At 48.2% G+C, this 19,600-nt stretch overlaps 1 protein-coding gene across 1 annotated transcript; it reads left to right on the forward strand.

Annotated features, from left to right (window-relative positions):
* LOC8059811 (homeobox-leucine zipper protein HOX21) lies at nt 10,193-12,926 on the forward strand. The gene is made up of 3 exons (XM_002465737.2): nt 10,193-10,513; nt 10,615-11,021; nt 12,018-12,926. Exons 1-3 carry the CDS (start codon nt 10,285-10,287, stop codon nt 12,447-12,449), a joined length of 1,068 nt encoding a protein of 355 aa, XP_002465782.1. The 5' UTR covers nt 10,193-10,284; the 3' UTR covers nt 12,450-12,926.

A 19,600-nucleotide genomic window follows, 5' to 3' on the forward strand; every position in this document is an offset into this window, starting at 1 on the left:
ATACGGGCAATGCGACCTTTCCCAGAGCATGTATCTGCTTTCCTCCGAACCCGATCAAAGGTGACTCCGAAGGTTGGAGTTGGCTTCTGCTGAGCTTCATTTGGTCGAAGGTTCCAGCAAATATTATGTCTGCGGAACTCCCTGAATCCACTAAGATCCTGCTTACTCCCCAACCCGCAACATTTGTTGTTATGACCAAGGCGTCTGTGTGAGGGTAGCTTTCCAATCTTAAGTCTTCCTCGGTGAAGGTTATTGGGGTTCTGGACCAATCAGTGCATCTCACTGGCCCTTGAACTGCAACGTTATTGACGAGCCTGAGGTGATCCTTCTTCTGTTTCTTTGTCTGGAACTCCATTGAGGACCCCCCGGCTATTGGTAAAATCATTCCAATTGTGGGCAGGGGTGTATGAGGGCCGATCTGATTATCAGGGTGGGGTTCGGTTTTTGGTGGTGGTGGGGCTTGGAGTAGCTGTAGCTGGTTTGAGGGAGGAGGTAGTGACTGCTGGTGGGGTTGCGGGGTTTCGATGTACGTGATATGTGGAGGTCGTGGAGGAACATAGTTTGGTGGAAGGTTGTGATCCGCGGTTTGCTGGGCTGGGCGCCAAGCTGGTAGGAAGCTGGGATAGTAAGCGGAGGCTAGCGCGCTGGGCTGAAGTGGAGCTGAGTGCTGCTGGCTTGAACCTCCGACATATGAATGGTAGAAGGTTTGAGGGAACGTGTGGTTTACTTCCCGAGGCTGAGCAACTGGTACCGGAGGTTGCGGAGCCGACCTGCTCTTGATCCTCTCCTGAGTTTCTTTTGCATCTGGGCAATCTCTGGTGGAGTGACCCTTCTCTTCTCCATGGAAGAAACAATACTGTTTCCGTGGTCGCTGACTCTGATTTTTTCGCCATCCCGCATTTCGACCCCCTCTTCCGGCTTGATTGGGTATGCGTTCCGAGCTCCGCGCTTCCACTGGTGGACGGTTATTTTCCGGCCTGTCATTTTTCGGTTGCTCGATATTCATCATCTGTCCGCCGGCCTCTCGCTGTGGCCGGCGTTCATCCTGGCTGAGGTTCTTCTTCTGTGAATTTCTGTCATTGCCCTGCCTCTTCTGAGAGTTTTGGTCTTCCAACCTTTTGCGGTAGTCGTTGTCTGACCTGCAATACTTCTCAAACTCGTGGTACAGCTCGTGCATGGATGCCGGCTTTTCTCTGGCCAAATGAGCCGCAAAGGGTCCTATGCGAAGACCCTTGATGGCCGCTTCGATGGCAACCTCCTCTGGCACACCGGGTGCTCTCGCCTTAGTCTGCACGAACCTCTGGAAGTATTCCCGCAGTGCCTCTCCCTGATTCTGGCGACACTGGAACAGGTCCGTGGAGGTTAGTGATTCAACCGCGAATCCCTGGAAATTCGCCAAAATCTTGTCTCGAAGGTTCTCCCATGAATAGATCGACCCGGGTCTGAGCATCGAGTACCACGCTAAGGCATCTCCCTCGGCTGCGATCACGAAGGATTTTGCCATCACAGTCTCGTTCCCTCCAGCTGAGGCCACGGCTGCCTCGAAGCTCATCAGGAATTGGCGCGGATTGGCCTTTCCGCTGAATTTAGGGAGTGTGATTGGTTTGTAGGTTGTTGGCCAAGGCGAGGTCTGCAATCCTTCGGACAGAGGGGAGCGAAGGTCCAACGTGCCCCGCAGCATGCCGCCGTAGTTCGTCGGTTGCACATCTAATGTTGGGCCGGCGCTGTTCAGAACAGCGGGCTGAATTGTCGGCTGAGCTGGAGGTTGCATGCTAAGGATTTCTGCCTGCAGGAGTGAAAGCTGTTGCCTGATCTCAACCGCTTGCGTCGCGGCTACCGCTGCCTCTTGGCTGGCGGCGTAGGCAGCAGCGATCCGGTCTCGCTCTTGCTGAAGGTTCCGCAATTGCGCTTGAAGCTGCTGGAGCTCTTGCGTGGCCGAGGGCTGCGCCGGGTCTGCGGCGGGAGGAGGTTCCTGGCGTGTTTCCGGCTGCTCGTTCTCTGGCTGCTCGCCCTCAGAACCTTCTCCCTCCACGGTCGCGTACGTGCTCCGCACGGCCCTCCTCGGCCTTCCTCTCCTGGAGGGCTCTCCCCGAGGTCTTGTGGTGCTTGTTCTCTTTCCAGCCATCGCAGGTTATACTTCGGGCCCCACGGTGGGCGCCAATGTTGGGAAAATGCTCTTCGCACGCCCCAGCAGTACAGTAGATCGAGAACCTTCTCACTCGGTGCCGTGAGAGGCTTGAGCAGTAACGGACAGTGGGTTCAACAGTAGGTGAATACAGTGAATGCTCTCTCTCTCTTAATAGCGGCATCGCGCCCCTTATATAGGGCCCGGAAACCGACCCAACGACATTTACATAAATGCCCCGTGACGGTGGGGGAATATTCCAGCATATTCTCTCATCGCAGTCTACCGACCCCAATACACTCGCGTAATTTCACATTGCGAACCCTTCGTTCATCCTTTGACTGGAGCCTCAGCAGGTCGGAGGCTCGGATCCTCCGCCTAGTTGCGGATCCTCCGACGCTTTGGTGTCGGAGGTTCCGCAGCCTGGCTGGTCGGAGGTTGCTCGACCTGGCCACCCCGGGAGTTCCTCCTTAGCCTGGTCCAGTCGGAGGTTCCTTGGCCTGGCTGCGTTCTCCCGCCATCCTCGGACCCGGGAGGGTCGGAGGTTCCAACCTTTCCTCGCTCGTGGACCTCCGCCGGTGTCTCAGTCCCTGCACACACACTGCACGACCAGACGAGTCGTCAACATTAGCATTTCCCGTCGAAGGATATCCTCCGACGTTTCAGGCGTCGGAGGTTCCTCAGGTGAAGGATAACCTCCGACGCTACCAGGGGGAAGGATGCAGCTTTTCCCCAACACTGCGCTTTTGGAGGGTAGTTTCAAATGGTGGTCTGCCATGTGTTTGTTTTTTTTTTTTTCCTTCGAAGCGTCTGCTAATCTGCTATGTGGTTTTTTAGTTGGAAATGGCCCTCATTTTGTGTGTTTATACATTATATAGTCGTAGCAGCTAGTAGTGAAATTAACCTTGGTTTAGGGCCGTGCTAGTCAAACAATCATTGATTTTTTTCTCCCTTTGGTGCTGCTTTTCCTGTACGCATCTCCGCTGCCCTTGATTCGAGGACCCTGTTCACAGGGGACAGGGCTCTGGCTTTGGAGCCTCTCTTTTGTAGCACTTGCGCGTAGTTACATAGACGCGTGCACCTTTGGGTGCAGGGAGAAAAATATATCAGGAGAATTTGGACAGGTAGCTATCGCCAAGTATAAGAACTTCATTCCGAAATTTCGTTTCGAAATACCAGGTTGTTTGTTTCAAAACATCAGGTTCAGAGCAAGGAGGAAGAATCAAATCTCATTCGTGCTGATAAGATGAATCATCGCCGGTTTCTGAATCTCATCTTGAGGTTCTAGCCAACCATAGACTGTTTTCAGCAAAACCATATGGGTTACCTCGCCGCTTTTGTTTTCTACTACTACAATCCGGCAGCAGCGGCGGCGAAGAACAACGGCAACGAGCAGCATGGGGATGCAATATGGTTGCTGCCAGTACTACGTGTTTGCGTTGAATTTGCTGCGTCACGATGATATTGTTTGATTTCACCTTTTATGCTGTATATGCTGTGCATCTTTGTCAAAATTTAAAACACGGCAACGGCAGAAAATTCAGGTAAGTTGGCCAGCGCTGCACAAGCACAACTAGCTAAATATCGATGGATGGACCTGAGGCCCAAACGAAATCAGGCCATGGGCAAGAGGCCCAAAACAAACGAAGATACTGAAACTCGATACTCATTCATCATGTGAGAACGATAGCGATGCGCGAAGTAAAAACGTCATCCACATGGCTCTTCAGAAACGTGTGTTGCCAGCTGCAGGACGAACCAATTGCAAGAAACTTTAATATGTCAACGATCGAACTGCATGCGATGCGAGTCTGCTGCAACGACTCTGGCTCTGCAAGGTAGTACTAGGTCGCGTGGTTAATAATCTAACACGATGGCATGCAATGGGTGTTTTATTTATTAACCCTGCTGGGACATTCCATTCTGTGTCCCAGCATTTGTCGCCAACGCTAGCTAGCCGGCCGGTAGCAGCATGCTGCACGACTTACTCTCTTCCTATATGATTTAGAAGTCATTTAGAACAGTATTACGGTCTCCAAAACAAAACTTTAACCTCTTATTTTTATAAAAATATTTAGAAAAAATGATATATGTATATTTTTATAAAAGTATTTTTCAAGATAAATCTATTCATATATTTTTCATATTTACAAACTCAATAATTTAAAAGTTATTAATGTTTATATTCCTAATGTTTAATCCAAACCTTGTCTAAAACGACTTCTAAATCTTATACAGAGGGAGTACGTCCTTAGTTCATCTGTAGCTAGGGGCAGTAGTAGTTGACTAGTAGCATGCATCCCACGGCTCGCCAGGAGCAGAGGGGGCCGTGTAAGATACCGTGGTGGGTGCCGGAGAAAACCTACTACGATGTTAACAACGTCAGAGTAAGCCGGCGAGGCCCATCACCGCTGGCGGCGATGTCAGCACCGCTCCTGCCATTGATGCTAGCTGCTTCCCCAAGCCTGATCCGCTTGGGTTGGAGCTGTGCGCGAGGTTGATGTCACCTGTGAGGATCGATCAAATGCTCTAGGAGTTCGTCGTCTCGCATCTGGAGGCTCGACCTCTGTTGGACACCAAGGGTTTGTTTGGTTGGGTGGCTAAATATCACCTTCAGCCTGTTTGGTTGCATGTTTTGATGTCCAAACCAGGCTCCATGAAGCCACCAACCACCTCTTAGCCTGGCTCCAGAAAAACGCAGGGGCTGGTCGTTTTCTGGGAGCCAGGCTTGGCTAAGCTCGCAACCGAGGTTTCCTCACCGTCGAGCCACTCCTCCGCGTCCGCTCGTCGGCGACCTATTTCCCCGGTGAGCTCGTCTACATCCGCGTCTGTGAAGTTTTTCCATGTCCGCGCACTGGCCACCCGCATCCCCGACAAGCTCGACGGTTACGCCGTGCTCACCCACGAGATCCAAGTGGAGGTCCATGCAGGGCGGCTCGAGGTTCACCAAGGTCGGAGTTGCCATGGTCGGGGTCCTTCCGTCCCCTTCCTCCTCACGCGGCGGGGGTCCATGTGGGGCGGCTCGAGGTTCACCATGGTCGGAGTTGCCATGCTCGAGAGTAACCATGGTCGGGGTCCTTCCATCCCCTTCCTCCTCACGCGGCTGGGGTCCTCAAGCCGTCGAGTAGGAGCATGGTCGTCGAGCTCGCCATCCCCTTGCCGGTCGCCTCTGCCTCCTTTGCACATGTGGTTTTCCTCACCGAGCCTGCCCTGATTTGGTTTCTCCATGGCCTCGCAGCCTCCTTCACGGCCTCCCATCTTCCATGGTTGCCACCTTCCATGCTAGCGGAACACGATGTGGTGGTTCTGGATCTTCTTCTGTGTTCTGTTGTGTTCATGGTGGAGGCGAATGGGAGGAGGATGAGGATGAGGATGAACGGGAGGAGGATGAGGATGAACGGATGGCAATGGCAATGATGCCTACTGTGTGGTGAGAAGGGTGTTCGATGAATTGCTTCTTTGGGGTAAACTTACCGGTATTGAGATGTGATGATTGTATCAAAGAAACACAACTAACCAAACAAAAACTCAACTTAGCCATCTTTATCTTTGCACATAACCAAACACACACCCATTGGCTCCCTAGGAGTAGGCCTGGGCTGCCCAGGCTACATTTGGTAGTCAGGCTCTATGAGACCAACAAACCAAACAGACCCCAATTCTCCAGTGTCGGTTTCTCAAGTTACGATGGATCTACCTCCTTCGTTGCCTGTGCAGGGCATGCCTCCTCCGTCGAGGCCTGCCGATGTCGCGGAGGCGGTGCCCGCGGCAGATACCCTTGCGTCGATGTGAAATGGTCGCCACGCCATGGCCGACCCTTCCACACCGACGAAGGGCGGACTGCTAGATAGCCAAGCCATGTCTGACCGCAGCGTCGCGACGCCCACGCCTGACGAGGCCACTCGGTGTCTCGCTCGATTTGTCGATAAGGTGGAGGTGAAGCATGTGTCGTCCCTACTCGCCGCTCCTTCAAGGCGGATGGCAGCTACCACGAGGCCCCTTGTCAGAGGCAGGAGCAGACGGATTGTCGCCCAACTGCTGGCCTCCAAGCGGGGCGAGGTACTCCCCAAGTAGAGGTTGGGCGTTACGCTGCCAGCTGCTCCGGTTTCACTTACATCTAAGATAACACTTGACAACATTCGTAGTGGGGACTTTGACATTTTGTCAGGTCGATGCCCATGACGCGCTGTTCCCAGTGTTCAACGGGGTCGCTAGGGAGCTCTTTGCAGAAGTCACGAGGACATTGCGGTTTCCACATGGTTGATTAATCTATTTATGTAATATCGAACCTAAAACAGTACGTGTGCTAGGTCGGTCTAGGTGTTGGACTGTCTAGCATGCTTACGAAAAACTCTTCTTCTTAATGCAAGGACACCTAAATCTTCTGGAAAAAAAGATTACTCGTTAACAACCGCGGCGCATGTCATGGTCGTCATGCCATGGGGAATCGATCGGAGATGGAACAAGGAATCGCCGTCGCCGTCGGCGGGCGGGCGGGCGCAAGTGGAGACGATGTGGATGGCATAGAAAAATATATTATATGCAGTGGAGGCGAAGGCGAACGAACATGCATGCAGGCGAGATGTGGGTGGCACGTGAGGGTTAGGCGCGGGGAGAAGGTTCCAAACGCCATGCGCTCCCGCTGTACACACCCACTACCATGCAAAAAAAACACAAAACAAAGGAACACGCTAGCTGCACACACCACAAGTAGCTAGGCAGCAGCGTGACCATGCCATGTATATATTTATGTAAACATATATCTATCTATTCCGCATTATTCCAGCCTAGCTAGCTGCTATTCATATATATTTGGCTTTGTATATATGTCGATATGGCGTGTAATGTAGTAGTAATATACAGCTTTTTTTTCCCCCCTATTTAGCAGGAAAATATGTACAGCACACAGATCCAAGAGTCGTCTCTAATTAATCAGAGCTCTCTTCCGTTTTCGTATCAATGTAATAGTACCAATAATGCTATAAGTTGGTCTGAAATTTTCGGTGTGTCAATCGATCGTGATCGAGGTTCATCCATCATCCATCGAGTGATCCATCCACGGCGGACAACGTAACGTGAGGTTCCATGGGTAGTGCTAGCTAGCCGTGTGCCCGGCCGTGTCCAGTCCAATCCAAAGGGATCCAACACACGGCCAGCACGCAGGTGGATTGGATACGAACGATCGATCGACGCGCAGCGCTAGCTGGGACGATCGATCTCCGTCCGATCCGTCCGTCCCCGCGGCGCCTACTAGCCTAGCCTCTCCCACCACCAGGGCAGGCCACCATGCACCCGGCCCCGATCCCTCCTAACTAACAAGGCCATGTGCCGCTGGCCTCGCGCGGCCGGACGCCAGACGCCAACTAGCGCCAGGGCCACCCGGTTCGCACTAGCAGGGAGCACCACCCCGGATGGTGGGCCCGCGCCCATGAGCCATGTACGCTGCACGTCTCGCTGTGTGCGTGGGGCCAGCTAGCTAGCCTCGCTATGCATTGCATTGTATGCATCCATCCATCCATCCATCTATCCTTGATCGGCCCGGCCCCCTGTTGCAACCACGCATCGTCGTCTGTCGTCGTGTCCCCGATCCCTCTCTCTCTCTCTCTCTCTCTCTCTCTCTCTCTCTTGGCGTTTACTGGTCTCGAACCTGTATAAGTTTTGTAACCGACGCGATCGCATCATCAGACGCCCGGCCGGTCGTCACAGATCAACGGCTGGCACGAGCCCACGACGGCAATGACGTACGTGCACCGACCGATCGATCCCATGGATCCGATCCGATCTGAGGCCTCGTCCACTGATCCACATGCGTGCGATCGATGCGGCCGTGCACGGCAGCTGCATGCCGTCCATCCCTCGCTGCCCGAAATTTCGTAACGTGGGAGCTGAGGATGATGGAGCCGCTAACGCAAGCCACAATCCTGACAGCGTCATCCATATGCACGGGATCCAGTCCAGAGTGGGCGGATCGATCCATCGTACGTCTATCAGCGTAGCCATCCGTCGGCGTCACCTGCTACACACTACACATGAAACGTTCAAAGCCCCCCGTATTGGTGCACGCTGCTAGCTAGTGCTAGCTCACGGTCAGCTGTACCAACTATATATGTGTGTACGTACGCGCGCCAAACGTGTGGGCGTTAGGTCAGGATGGAGGGTTCCAAGTTTTTTTTCCCCCAAGAAAACCTCTCTGAAAAGTGCAAGGAGTTCCTACAATTCAACGCTTACCAAAGCATTAATCTGGTTTATAAAGAAATAAAACTAGATATAAAACATGACAACCATGACTTTTTTTTTTACAAAAATTATTGAACGTTATTGTCGCCGAGCCTTACACATATGCCGAGTCTTGGGAATTTTGTTCGGAGAGAACAACTCCCAATCCAAATATCTTCCTAGAACCTTATTTGTTTTTCATTTTGTACCTTAAACTTTCCAAGTTGCATCACCTAATGTTTGACATTAAAAGACCTTTACAAAAATGTGAATCTGTTGCTTTCTTAAGAAATAAAACACTTGGAGTATTTCCAAGTTGCATCACCTAATGTGAACTTCTCCGAGTGTTTTATTTCTCGATGACATGAATAATTGCGCATGGACCAAAATTGGACATGAATATAGTCGCGCCCGGCCTGGTATTCTAATAAATGCTTATGCAGCCTCTAGTAGCTATGAAAAGGGTTCAAACTAGATAGAGGCGATGCCCTGAATCCATTATTTCCCAAGTAGTATTGCACTTGACTTTCCAAACACCTCTTGCTGCTTTAAAGTTCTCTCAGATGCATGTAAAGCACGCATAATTGCGCTACTGCTGCCTATGATGGAGTGAGATACGCTACTCATTTCTTCCTCAAGTTGGAATCATGTGTACACTGTCATTGGGCCATCATCAATGCAGCTTTCCCATGAAAACATTTGTAATTATTAGATTCTTGTCAACATGTAGACACATTTTGTGCAATGCATTGAGTCGACATTTTTTGTGTTTTCCTAGTGCCAACCATCCCTTATCATGCATTCTACAGTCGATCCCTCATATTATACCAACAACACAGGCTTCTACTTATCCTTTTTGGTATTGTGTACGTTGGCATTTTATGGGTAGAGGATCATTCAGTAAGGATAAGGCCTTGTTTAGTTCCAAATTTTTTTGCAAAATCGACACTGTAGCATTTTCGTTTGTATTTGACAAAAATTGTCTAATTATGGACTAACTAGGCTCAAAAGATTTGTCTCGTCAATTTCGATCAAACTGTGCAATTAGTTTTTATTTTCATCTATATTTAATACTCCATGCATGCATCTAAAGATTCGATGTGACGGAAAATCTGAAAAATTTTGCAAAATTTTTTGGAACTAAACAACGCCTAAAGCAATGAAAAGGACATCGGAAAGATAAGAAAAAGTTGCATCAAGAAAATGTAGGTTCTACATAAAGAAGATAAAGGAACAGTAGAATCTAGCTAGTATCCTAGACTCCTAGTCATTTTGAGGGTTAGCCTTTGAAGTTAGTTCCTTATTTGCCCTTGAGCCAGCTGCCCACTAGCTAGTATTTTCTTAAATAAGTTGAAAAATCCTTGGTTATATTTTTCCCAAAATGCAAAAGCATTAGGAGTATGATATCTACTTCATTCGTTCTAAATAGTACTTCACTTTAGTTTTATTCCAAGTCAAATTTCAATATTTTTAAATATGTTTCTAGAAAATTTGTATTAATATACATATACGGGTTCAAGCAAACACGCTATATATCATGAGGAGGTCACAGAAATTTTGATAAAACTAATTTAATATTGATATATTTTTATATAAACTTATTTACAATTGAAGAGTTTTGATTCAGACGAAGATAAAATGAACTATAATTTTGAACGTAGGAAGTAATTTTTTTTCTTGTAAATTCGTATTAACTTTGTACCATTCTCTATAGCAAAAGTGAATGTCGTCGTAAGGGACCCCTACAGTTTATTTTGATTTTCTTGAAAAGTTTTTTTATGTAGTCTGAGTTTTTCTTTTCTTTTTATAACAACCCACCACCCCTGCTATAGCTGCATTTCATTTCCTCGCCACTCTCTCTCTCTCCCTCCCTCCCTCCCTCTCAGCTAGCGTCTCTCTCTCAAATACTACTGCCCACCCATGCGCCTTGCCCTCCTCCTTTGATGAGGCCAATGGCCAGCAATGGCATGGCGTCCTCACCCTCGCCCTTCTTCCCTCCAAACTTCCTCCTCCAAATGCAGCAGACACCCTCCGATCATGACCCCCAAGAACAGCAACACCATCACCACCACCACCACCACCATGAGCACCACCTCCCTGCTCCTCCCCTTCATCCTCACCACAACCCCTTCCTCCCGTCCTCTCAATGCCCCTCCCTGCAAGACTTCCGAGGTCACGCGCAGATCGATCACTCCAACGACTAATCCGATCGATCGATGCATCCGCTGGTGGTCCTGACATGCGCTGGCGCCTGTGGTTTTGTGTTGATGCAGGTATGGCGCCAATGCTGGGGAAGCGTCCGATGTACGGCGCGGACGTCGTCGCCGGAGGAGGCGACGAGGTGAACGGCTGCGGCGGCGGCGGCGGCGCGAACGAGGACGAGCTGTCGGACGACGGCTCCCAGGCCGGGGAGAAGAAGCGGCGGCTGAACGTGGAGCAGGTGCGGACGCTGGAGAAGAACTTCGAGCTCGGGAACAAGCTGGAGCCGGAGCGGAAGCTGCAGCTGGCGCGTGCCCTTGGCCTGCAGCCGCGGCAGGTGGCCATCTGGTTCCAGAACCGGCGCGCGCGGTGGAAGACGAAGCAGCTGGAGAAGGACTACGACGCGCTCAAGCGCCAGCTCGACGCCGTCAAGGCCGACAACGACGCCCTCCTCTCCCACAACAAGAAGCTCCAGGCCGAGGTCTGTACACCCGTACACTACAATTCGGTCATCACCTCATCTCTTTATCCTCGCCGGCGCCGGCTAGCTTCATTCTCGCGTCGCCGCCGTCCCGGATCTACTAGGCTAGCCGCGTGCGTGTGTGAACTGTGATCCGCATCGCGATGTTGATCCGGGCGTGCGTGGGTCGGTCCATGGCTGGCTTCCCAGGCCAGCTCAATGATTGGTGGGTGACGGCTCAGCTGGGATCCATGTGGGTTTCAGTGCACGCAGCAGAAAAAGGTTGTTGGATGCGTCGCGTCGCCCTCCCTTGTGCCTTGGGCGCTGCTAGCTTGCTGCCTTTTCACCTGCCTTTGCCTCTCCCTCATTGCCTGCCTTTGTGGAATCTTGCTGCCGCAACTGCAAAAAGGCAGGGAGTGGCTTTTGGAAAGGTCAGCAGCAGAATATGCAGGCAGAGTTGCGTCGAGTCTTTGAGCGAGGAAGATGCTGCGCTGCGCTGCGGCTGGCTGGCTGGCCTTCCGCAGTCAATGGCTTCATCATGGCCGGTCCGCATCTCTCATCTCTGGGCCTCGTCGCAGAGCGTACTCCTACTCCTATGCATGTGTCTTTGCTTTTAAGCTTTTTCCGTCTGATTTGCACTGCAAATGACGTGCGCACTGTACTACGTTGCCCAGCTAGCTTTTGGCACAATCAGGACTCGTATGATTGGGATCCGAGTGCTTGCAAATGTACTAGTACGTTCAGTACTCGTTGTACGTTGGGACCGTGCCGTGCAGCTGTAGTAGTACCAAGAATCTCGCATCAAGCCTGCCTGTACTACTAGCAGCTAGCTAGTAGCAAGAATAAGTGTCCTAGGTTGCAGTAAAGAACCAGTAGTGATCACTGATTAGACGATCATCATCTCTCTGGAACTTGATCTCAACAGATGCTCATTATACATTGCTGCATTATTGTCTAGTTTGGTCAGAACAATTATACTAACAGCCAGCCAACAATCGATCGGCTCTGATGATGCAGATACTGGCGCTGAAGGGAGGCAGGGAGGCAGGGTCGTCGGAGCTGATCAACCTCAACAAGGAGACGGAGGCGTCCTGCAGCAACCGCAGCGAGAACAGCTCCGAGATCAACCTCGACATCTCGCGCACGCCGCCGTCCGAGGGCCCCATGGACCCTCCGCCGCCGCACCAGCACCCGCACCAGCACCACCACGCCGCCGGTGGCGGCTTGATCCCTTTCTACCCTTCCGTCGGCGGCGGCCGCCCTGCTGCTGCTGCTGGCGTGGACATCGACCAGCTCGTCCTGCACACCTCCATCACCCCAAAGCTGGAGCCGCTCGGCAACGGCGCCGCTGTCCAGGCCGCGGAAACCGCCAGCTTCGGCAACCTCCTGTGCGGCGTCGACGAGCCGCCGCCGTTCTGGCCGTGGGCCGACCACCAGCACTTCCATTGATCATCGTCTCCTCATCTCCATCGTCACAAACAATAATATAATGATTCACAATGGCATATTGCATTGCGATGGCGATCAACAATATAGTGAGGAGAAATAGTGGAGGAAACCACCAATTTGGATTAATTCTTGGCGAGTGCAGAAGGGAAGGAGGAAGCCAGGCTGTGCATGATCTGATCGACCGCGAGGTATCTGCGAGATTATGCGATTTATATTTGGAAATGGAGTAGTTGATCATGGTGGGAAGCAAGGGGTTGTAATTAAGGGGAATAAGCGAAGAGGTGGTGTAATTTAATTAGGTAGGTTTTGGTTTGAGTTTTGATAGTATCTTTATTTTTGCGCCTTCATTTTTTTTTTGTCTTTGCGTTTTTCTTTTCTTTTATTTTTGTTGACACATATATAAATTTGTGAATTGTGAGTTGTATAGGTGCATGGTTTTTAAAAAATTGCCTGGATCAAGAGCAGTACATCTCTCTCTCTCTCTCTCTCTCTCTCTCTCTCGTTGTGTTACTTTGTTTTTTTCAGCATGAGCAAGCATTGTGTTACTTTATTTATTTCTCTAAAAGAACTGAACGTGTGTCCGTTGTTTCTCGACATGTGACCAATGATGCAGTTGCAGACAATGTTTCTGAACATATTGGGATAATAATGTTCTAATATACAAAGGATCATCAAAAGGTTACTGAGGTTATTAGTATACGACCAATGTACTGCACATGCATGTATAATTACATGAACGCATCATTGACCACACCAGCAGGAACATTCGATCCATCTACTACCATTCTTAAGAACTTGTGGTTAAATAAGCATTACACATGCTGCTGCAGACATGCATAGTATTATGGTGCAATTAAGGACACTTAATTAAAAAGGGACATAAAAGCATGGGCAACAGCAACACACCGGGACAGCTATCTATGTTCCCATGGGCCCTGCTTTCTCCCCTTTCCCTCAGAGGTTGCTCAACAACCGCTTACTACTACGCTACTGCATGCAACAAAAGCCAACTTGTTTTTTCACAGAGCCCAATCAATCTTATCACATCCTAATCCTATATTGGCAATTAGGCAGTCCGTACGTCCAACCAAGCACAACACACTGCACATGTGTTTGATGTGTAGTAACAACTACTGTATCTATCTCTCTTATCAAACCTGAGCACATATACTACTACTGTATTGTAGATACCTAGCTACCACAAAGGTCTAGCATTATTACACCTGATTAAATAGTGAAAAAGAATGTTTATGACCGGGCTTAGTTTCTTTTATTCTAGCTGATGCGCAGGCTCGATCTCATCTCATGCACCGTACCCGTACGTCATGCAAGCATTGGCTCATTGCTGGCAGCTACAGTTTGTCCGAGTCGGGCTTCGCTAGATTGCCTTGCCTGCCTGCGACTGGAGGAAATGATTGCTTGGTGGGATGAGAATTGCAAGGGCACACAGCCGAATCAACTGGAGTAAAAATGCAAGGTGGTATCTGCAAATTTACCCACACTTTCTTTTCTCTCTCCTTTTCTTTTTCTTTTCTGACAGCTCTAGGTAGTATATGGTCGTGATTTTTCAATTCTAAGGTTGCATTAAAGGTTTAATAAAGCAATGGCTTAAAATTTGCGATTGACATGAATGGAGCTTAAATAAGAGTCCAAGTTACCGTAATTTTTCTCTTTTAGCAAAACATGTCTATTCGGATTTAAATTTTCGTCTTTGGCCACTATTCATATTTTTCTAAATTTAATGACATTCTTTTAGTGCTAGATGATGTGTTCATTGATAATAAAACATCTATGATGACTCCTTTAATTAACTTGAAGATTTGTTAGCTTGGTCTTTTGGACGTTTTGCCTACTTGTATTTACGGGGGTCTCATGTAAAATCTGAAAGAAAATAAAAGCATATGCACATGATCAATTTTCGTTGGGGGCTTTCAGTCGGACAGCGATAACAAGAACATATTTTTTAAAGGAAAAGAAAAAATAGATACATGGCGTTAAGTGTAGGTCACGTCATGATCAGGTCCACAACTCGTGGAACAATCCCTTGTGGGTGGATCAGCATCAGCAGCCGTGCGTGGGGCCGTCCGCTACAGGTACATGAAACCAAAGGACCGTGTCTGGCCCCTACCTCTCTGCCGAGCTGGGCCCACGTGGACCGCAGAGACCACGCACACTTTTTCAGTTTTCACAACGTCACTGACTGCAAGTACAGGCACAGAAAGTCTTTAACCTTTCTTCCTACAAAAAAAAAAGTCTTTAACCTTATTACAGATAGATGTATGGCCATGGACAGAACATAACAGCGAGCAAAACAATTCGCTTTTGGCCAGCCAAAACGTTTTTGTCACGTGTCATGGTAGATTATGAAGTACTAGGTGAATTGATATCAGTTGGCGCCTTGGCGGGGTTCCTTGTGGTAGAATTTGCCTACCTGAATTTAAATTCTCGAATTGATATGGATACTCACGTTTTTTTAGATTTTTTTTTATGATTTAACGGCACTATGCTTTTAGTGATACGCGACATCTCCGTCGACAGTGAGGCGTATGTGGTGATTTCGTGAATCTCGTGATAGTCCTTCGTCGGATGTGCTCATAGGGGTAAGGTTTACATATGTGTGTTCATAGAGATGAGTACACATGCGTTGTGAGTGTCTGTGTTATATTGTGTAATTAAAAATAAGATTATGAAGTACTACTACCAGTCTATTTAAAGGATTTCAAGTAATTTGGTGTTGGTTTCAAAAGAAAAAGTAATTTCATGTTGGGTAGAAGAGTCTTGCGCGATCCTTGGGAGATATCGGGAACGAGACATTAAACTATGATACCTGGAAAGATGGCAAATTTTAATTCCCACTCTTGTTCTAAAAAGAAAGCAATTTTAGACTAGTACCAAGTCAAGCCTTTTCAATTTAACTGAATTTACAACAAAAAATCAATATTTATTATAGCAAATATGCATCATTAAATTTTCCATATAATATATTTGAATGGTATATTAACTCTTGGAAAAAGATATTGATATTATTTTCTATAAATTTAGTCAAATTTTTAAATGTTTGATTAAGAATAGAATAGAATCATATCTTTTCTGGATGGAAATAATATGTAGGAGTACCAAATAATGTCATTATTAGGTACTTCCTCATCTTGAAATAATGTATTATAATTTATAATTTTTGTAATGAAACATATCTATGTGGTGTCCATGCCCAAATTTAGCAAATTTGTTAAAAATGAAACCATAATTTAAAGTGAAACTTCTTAATTGGGTTTAATCCATAGATATATGCATTTTGTATTACCTTAAGTTGTCTTAAATATTTGGGACTACATTATATTACAAGGAGGAGGGAGTATAATGCAGTGCTACTTCCGGATAAAACTAATAGTTTTGATGTCTTAGACATTGAAAATGACTTGCACTCTGTAGTTGGGCCATTCGAAACGTCAAATAATCTTGACTGGACCATCCAAAGAATCCTTGTCGTCTTTAAATCTGCGCCAGAACAAACTTCAGTTCATCCAATCCAATAATCTTTCAGCAAGTTCAGAATCACTGAGAACATTCCATCGCCGCATAGTCCTGTAAGTTTCCAGTTCTGAACCCGGTAGACTAACAGCACCATGATTTAATTTATTACTCAGTGTTAAACCCCTGTAACGTGCTTACTGATGTAATTTACATGGACCTCATGAGGACACGACGTCCTGCAATTTATTTATGAAATTTTTTTCTTCCTTCTGAAAATGGTTGGTTAAGGCTTGTAGCTAGTGCAATACATATACTAATACATTATACTTGTTACATCACGGCACATCGAGGAAGAGAAAACCAGAAGAAGAAAAAAAAAAGCAGGAAAGGATAGCCGAGTAGTAGTACGTGGCCATGCATGTAGGGTCTCCGTGCCGTCTGCCGTCCCCTCCAGTCTCCAGATGCGTACTGAGATGCTCGATCTGCTCGGGCCGGTGACCCGGTCCCGGTGGATGGGGCTCGAGCGATGGCGAGGACGACCAAGAGGCTGGGGCTGCCTCATCATCATCATCAGTACGTGATCAGCTGGTGGTGGTAGGAGGAGGAGTATATTGGTACGTGACTACGTGTACATATGGTCCGTCCAAACTGTTGCATCAATCGGTCCCACTAGTGGCTTTGAGATCGAGCAGCCGGGGCACGCACGCATGCATGCAGCATGGCCACTGGCCCGTGGCCCCCCTTTCCTCCGCTCCATGTCCATGCCTCCATCTCCATGTGACAGCACAGTGCCTTAGTGGCCACCATGTGTCCTCTCCCATGTCCCAGCTTGCCCGCCCGCCCGGCCGGCCTGACCACGCCACCATGCTTGCGCGAGGCGAGAAGCGAGCGAGATCGATCGACCCGTGCATGGAGATTTACTACTACTGTACCATTCACGTTGCCGGTTTAATTCTCTTCTAGCTAGTTTCATCCATTGGATATTCGCGGAACAGAGCTAGCTGGAGGCCAGCGGTTGGCTGCCTGGTTGGTTGTGGTTATACGCCCGCCGCGACCGCGATGGAATCCGCACATGATGACGAGCCGGCCGGCGGCGGCAAAAGTCAGCCCGCCATGGCGTGCTGGACCGTTAAATTTATGTGCATGTAGCCGGCGCGGCGCCGAGTATTTTAGTCGCGGCGTCGCAGGGGAACGAGAGGGAACCCGGCGGCAGCAGCAGATTCACAGGCATGTGACCGTCGCCAACTGCTCTCCGTCCTTCAACGGGCAACGGACTGCTCCTGCACGGCAACGGCAAGCAGCGTGGCGCGCATACTACGCACACTAGAAAACTCGATCGGCGTCATGTGATACAGGTAGGATTTGATTCTTTTCTTTTTTACATACGTACACCAAACCAGCAACGGATCCTAGCTCTCTGCTGAACCACTCCTTCCGAGCAATGGCCAAGAAAGGTCCTGTGCGCTTGCACGGACTTTTCCCCGTGCTATAGCTCGTGCTTCGCGTCGACCAGGTCCCGAGCGATTGTGTGTTACCTAACGAAACGGGCAACTGGAGGAGGCAGGGACAGGCGGCCAGCGCAGGTGTGGCGCACATGGCATGTAGGAGGAGATGCGATGCGATGCAGCAGGCGGCAGCGCTGCACGACACGAGGCCCCGTTCCACTTCCACACCACGACCGAAGAAACACGACTCGCGATCGGGAATTGGAATTCCCTGGCGCGATGCCGATGCGACGGCGACGCAGAGACCCAGCCTGCAGCTGCAGCTGCGTTCTGGGGATCGACCAGCGCGTCCGTGAAAACGCTCCTGCAGATCTCTACTCTGCGGCCGGATCGCGGTCGGAGCAGTCAGTGCCAGTGCCGGTGACTGTGCACGCTTTTGTCGCGGAATCATGGTGACTCTGATGGAGAAGAGCTGGAAGGTACTGCCGCATCTTCATGCACTCTTTTCTTGAGGTGGCCAATCTAGGACATGACTGTGTAGCGTGTACTACTCCAATAGATAAATTTCGACCAGAGAAAAAATATGAAATTTTGTAAATTTTGATTAATATAATCAGTCAAAATAGATAAAGTTTAGCACGCACTCCAGCTTTGCCATATTTTCATTCATGTTTGCTCTAAGATGATATTACTAATTCTGTAGGAATCGACGATCTGAGCATCTCCAATAGTTTGGTAAAACTCACTTGCCAAATCTTGTGATTTGGCAAGTTGCTAAAACATATGGCAAGTGAGATTTTCTTCTGTCTCCAACAGTTTACGAATTAGGCTTGATAAACTTAAAAAAAGACCCACAACTAACAACCAAATCAACTAATCTGTTGGATAATAAGTTGACAAATATGGCCGCGCGGTGCTGCTGGATGACAAGTTGCCAAAAGATGGCAACCCAGTTATCAAACTGTTGGAGTGACTAGTTTCTAGTTTTGACAAATAAACAAGAAATAACAAATTTATTTAGAAAACTATTGCAGATGCTCTGTAAATTAAAGTTCAGAATATTCTTTGTCAAACAAAGCCGGAAGAACTAACGGATGGTCCTTCGTTCAGACATGTACCAGTGATTGTTTTTCCTTTTTTATGAAATGCACTAGTGATTGTATAAGGGAAAAAACTTACTGTTGCAACCTAACTCTGGTTAGAAAGATTATTTAGGACCCTTTTGAAATACAAGAATTTCACTAGAATCACCCTATAAATTAATAGAAATCAGAACAATTTCTAGGAAAAACATAGGATTCAGGAATAATTCTACATTCTAATAAAAGATATGTCTAACAACAAGGAAATTACTAAAGTATGAATATTTTATAAAAATACCAAAGTATGAATATTGTACTATGCTACTTTCTGTATTCCAAAGTATATAACAAACATGATAATTTGTGCATGTTGTGTATACTAACTAGTACAAACATAAAAAGAAAACTCCATTGGGTTGTGGTGGGTGTGTGTGTGTATCGCGGAGGGGGGGGGGGGGGGTTGAGCCCCGAATCGCCCTTCCCCCTCATGCCATACTATACTAGACCTGTTTTGGTCATAACCATCCTCATAAATAAGGAAGTTGATGCATTTTGTGTGTCCTTGCTACATCGGAGGAACCTATTATGACTATGATAATAGTAAGCTCGGAAAGAACAATGGCAGTAAACTAATGAGAATTGCGGCCTGTGAGCATGATATGATATGGCGTCCACCCCACCATCTACATGGCAGGGAGACCTTTATCCCTCAATGATGTTGACCGCAGTTGGTGCAATGCAGCCACACCCCTGCTCATGGAGCAATTGAGGCCAGTGTTGGTAATATTATGCCATGATAAATTAGTGTGATGGTGGTCACAGGGGTGTTATACTCTGGCATGGTTATTATACTTTGTTAGGTATATACTCCCTCCATCCAAGTTAGTCGTACAAGTAATTTTTTTTATCAAGACCAAGGAATCCTTAACTCTCTTTAATCCATTTACTCTAGGCCGCAAAAATCTTTTAGTTTCCCCACGCTGCATGTTGCATGTTTCTTGCCGCACGTCCCATCAACAAGAAATGAGAGCATGCACGGTTGAAAAAGGAGGCCAAGCATCCGACTGCATTTAGGGCCTGTTTGGAGCCCCTTCTCTAAACTTTAAAGCTTTAGCTCAATTTTGAACTCTAAAGCTCTAATGTGAGGCGG

The sequence above is a fragment of the Sorghum bicolor genome, chromosome 1 (genome assembly GCF_000003195.3).
Source record: "Sorghum bicolor cultivar BTx623 chromosome 1, Sorghum_bicolor_NCBIv3, whole genome shotgun sequence".
Taxonomy (NCBI): domain Eukaryota; kingdom Viridiplantae; phylum Streptophyta; class Magnoliopsida; order Poales; family Poaceae; genus Sorghum; species Sorghum bicolor.

What these genes read in the sequence shown, in the direction of transcription:
- LOC8059811 (XM_002465737.2), top strand. Translation starts at nt 10,285, where the DNA reads ATGAGGCCAATGGCCAGCAATGGCATGGCGTCCTCACCCTCGCCCTTC. An exon ending in CTCCCTGCAAGACTTCCGAG is followed by an intron (nt 10,514 to 10,614) that starts GTCACGCGCAGA and finishes GTGTTGATGCAG; the next exon opens with GTATGGCGCCAATGCTGGGG. An exon ending in ACAAGAAGCTCCAGGCCGAG is followed by an intron (nt 11,022 to 12,017) that starts GTCTGTACACCC and finishes CTGATGATGCAG; the next exon opens with ATACTGGCGCTGAAGGGAGG.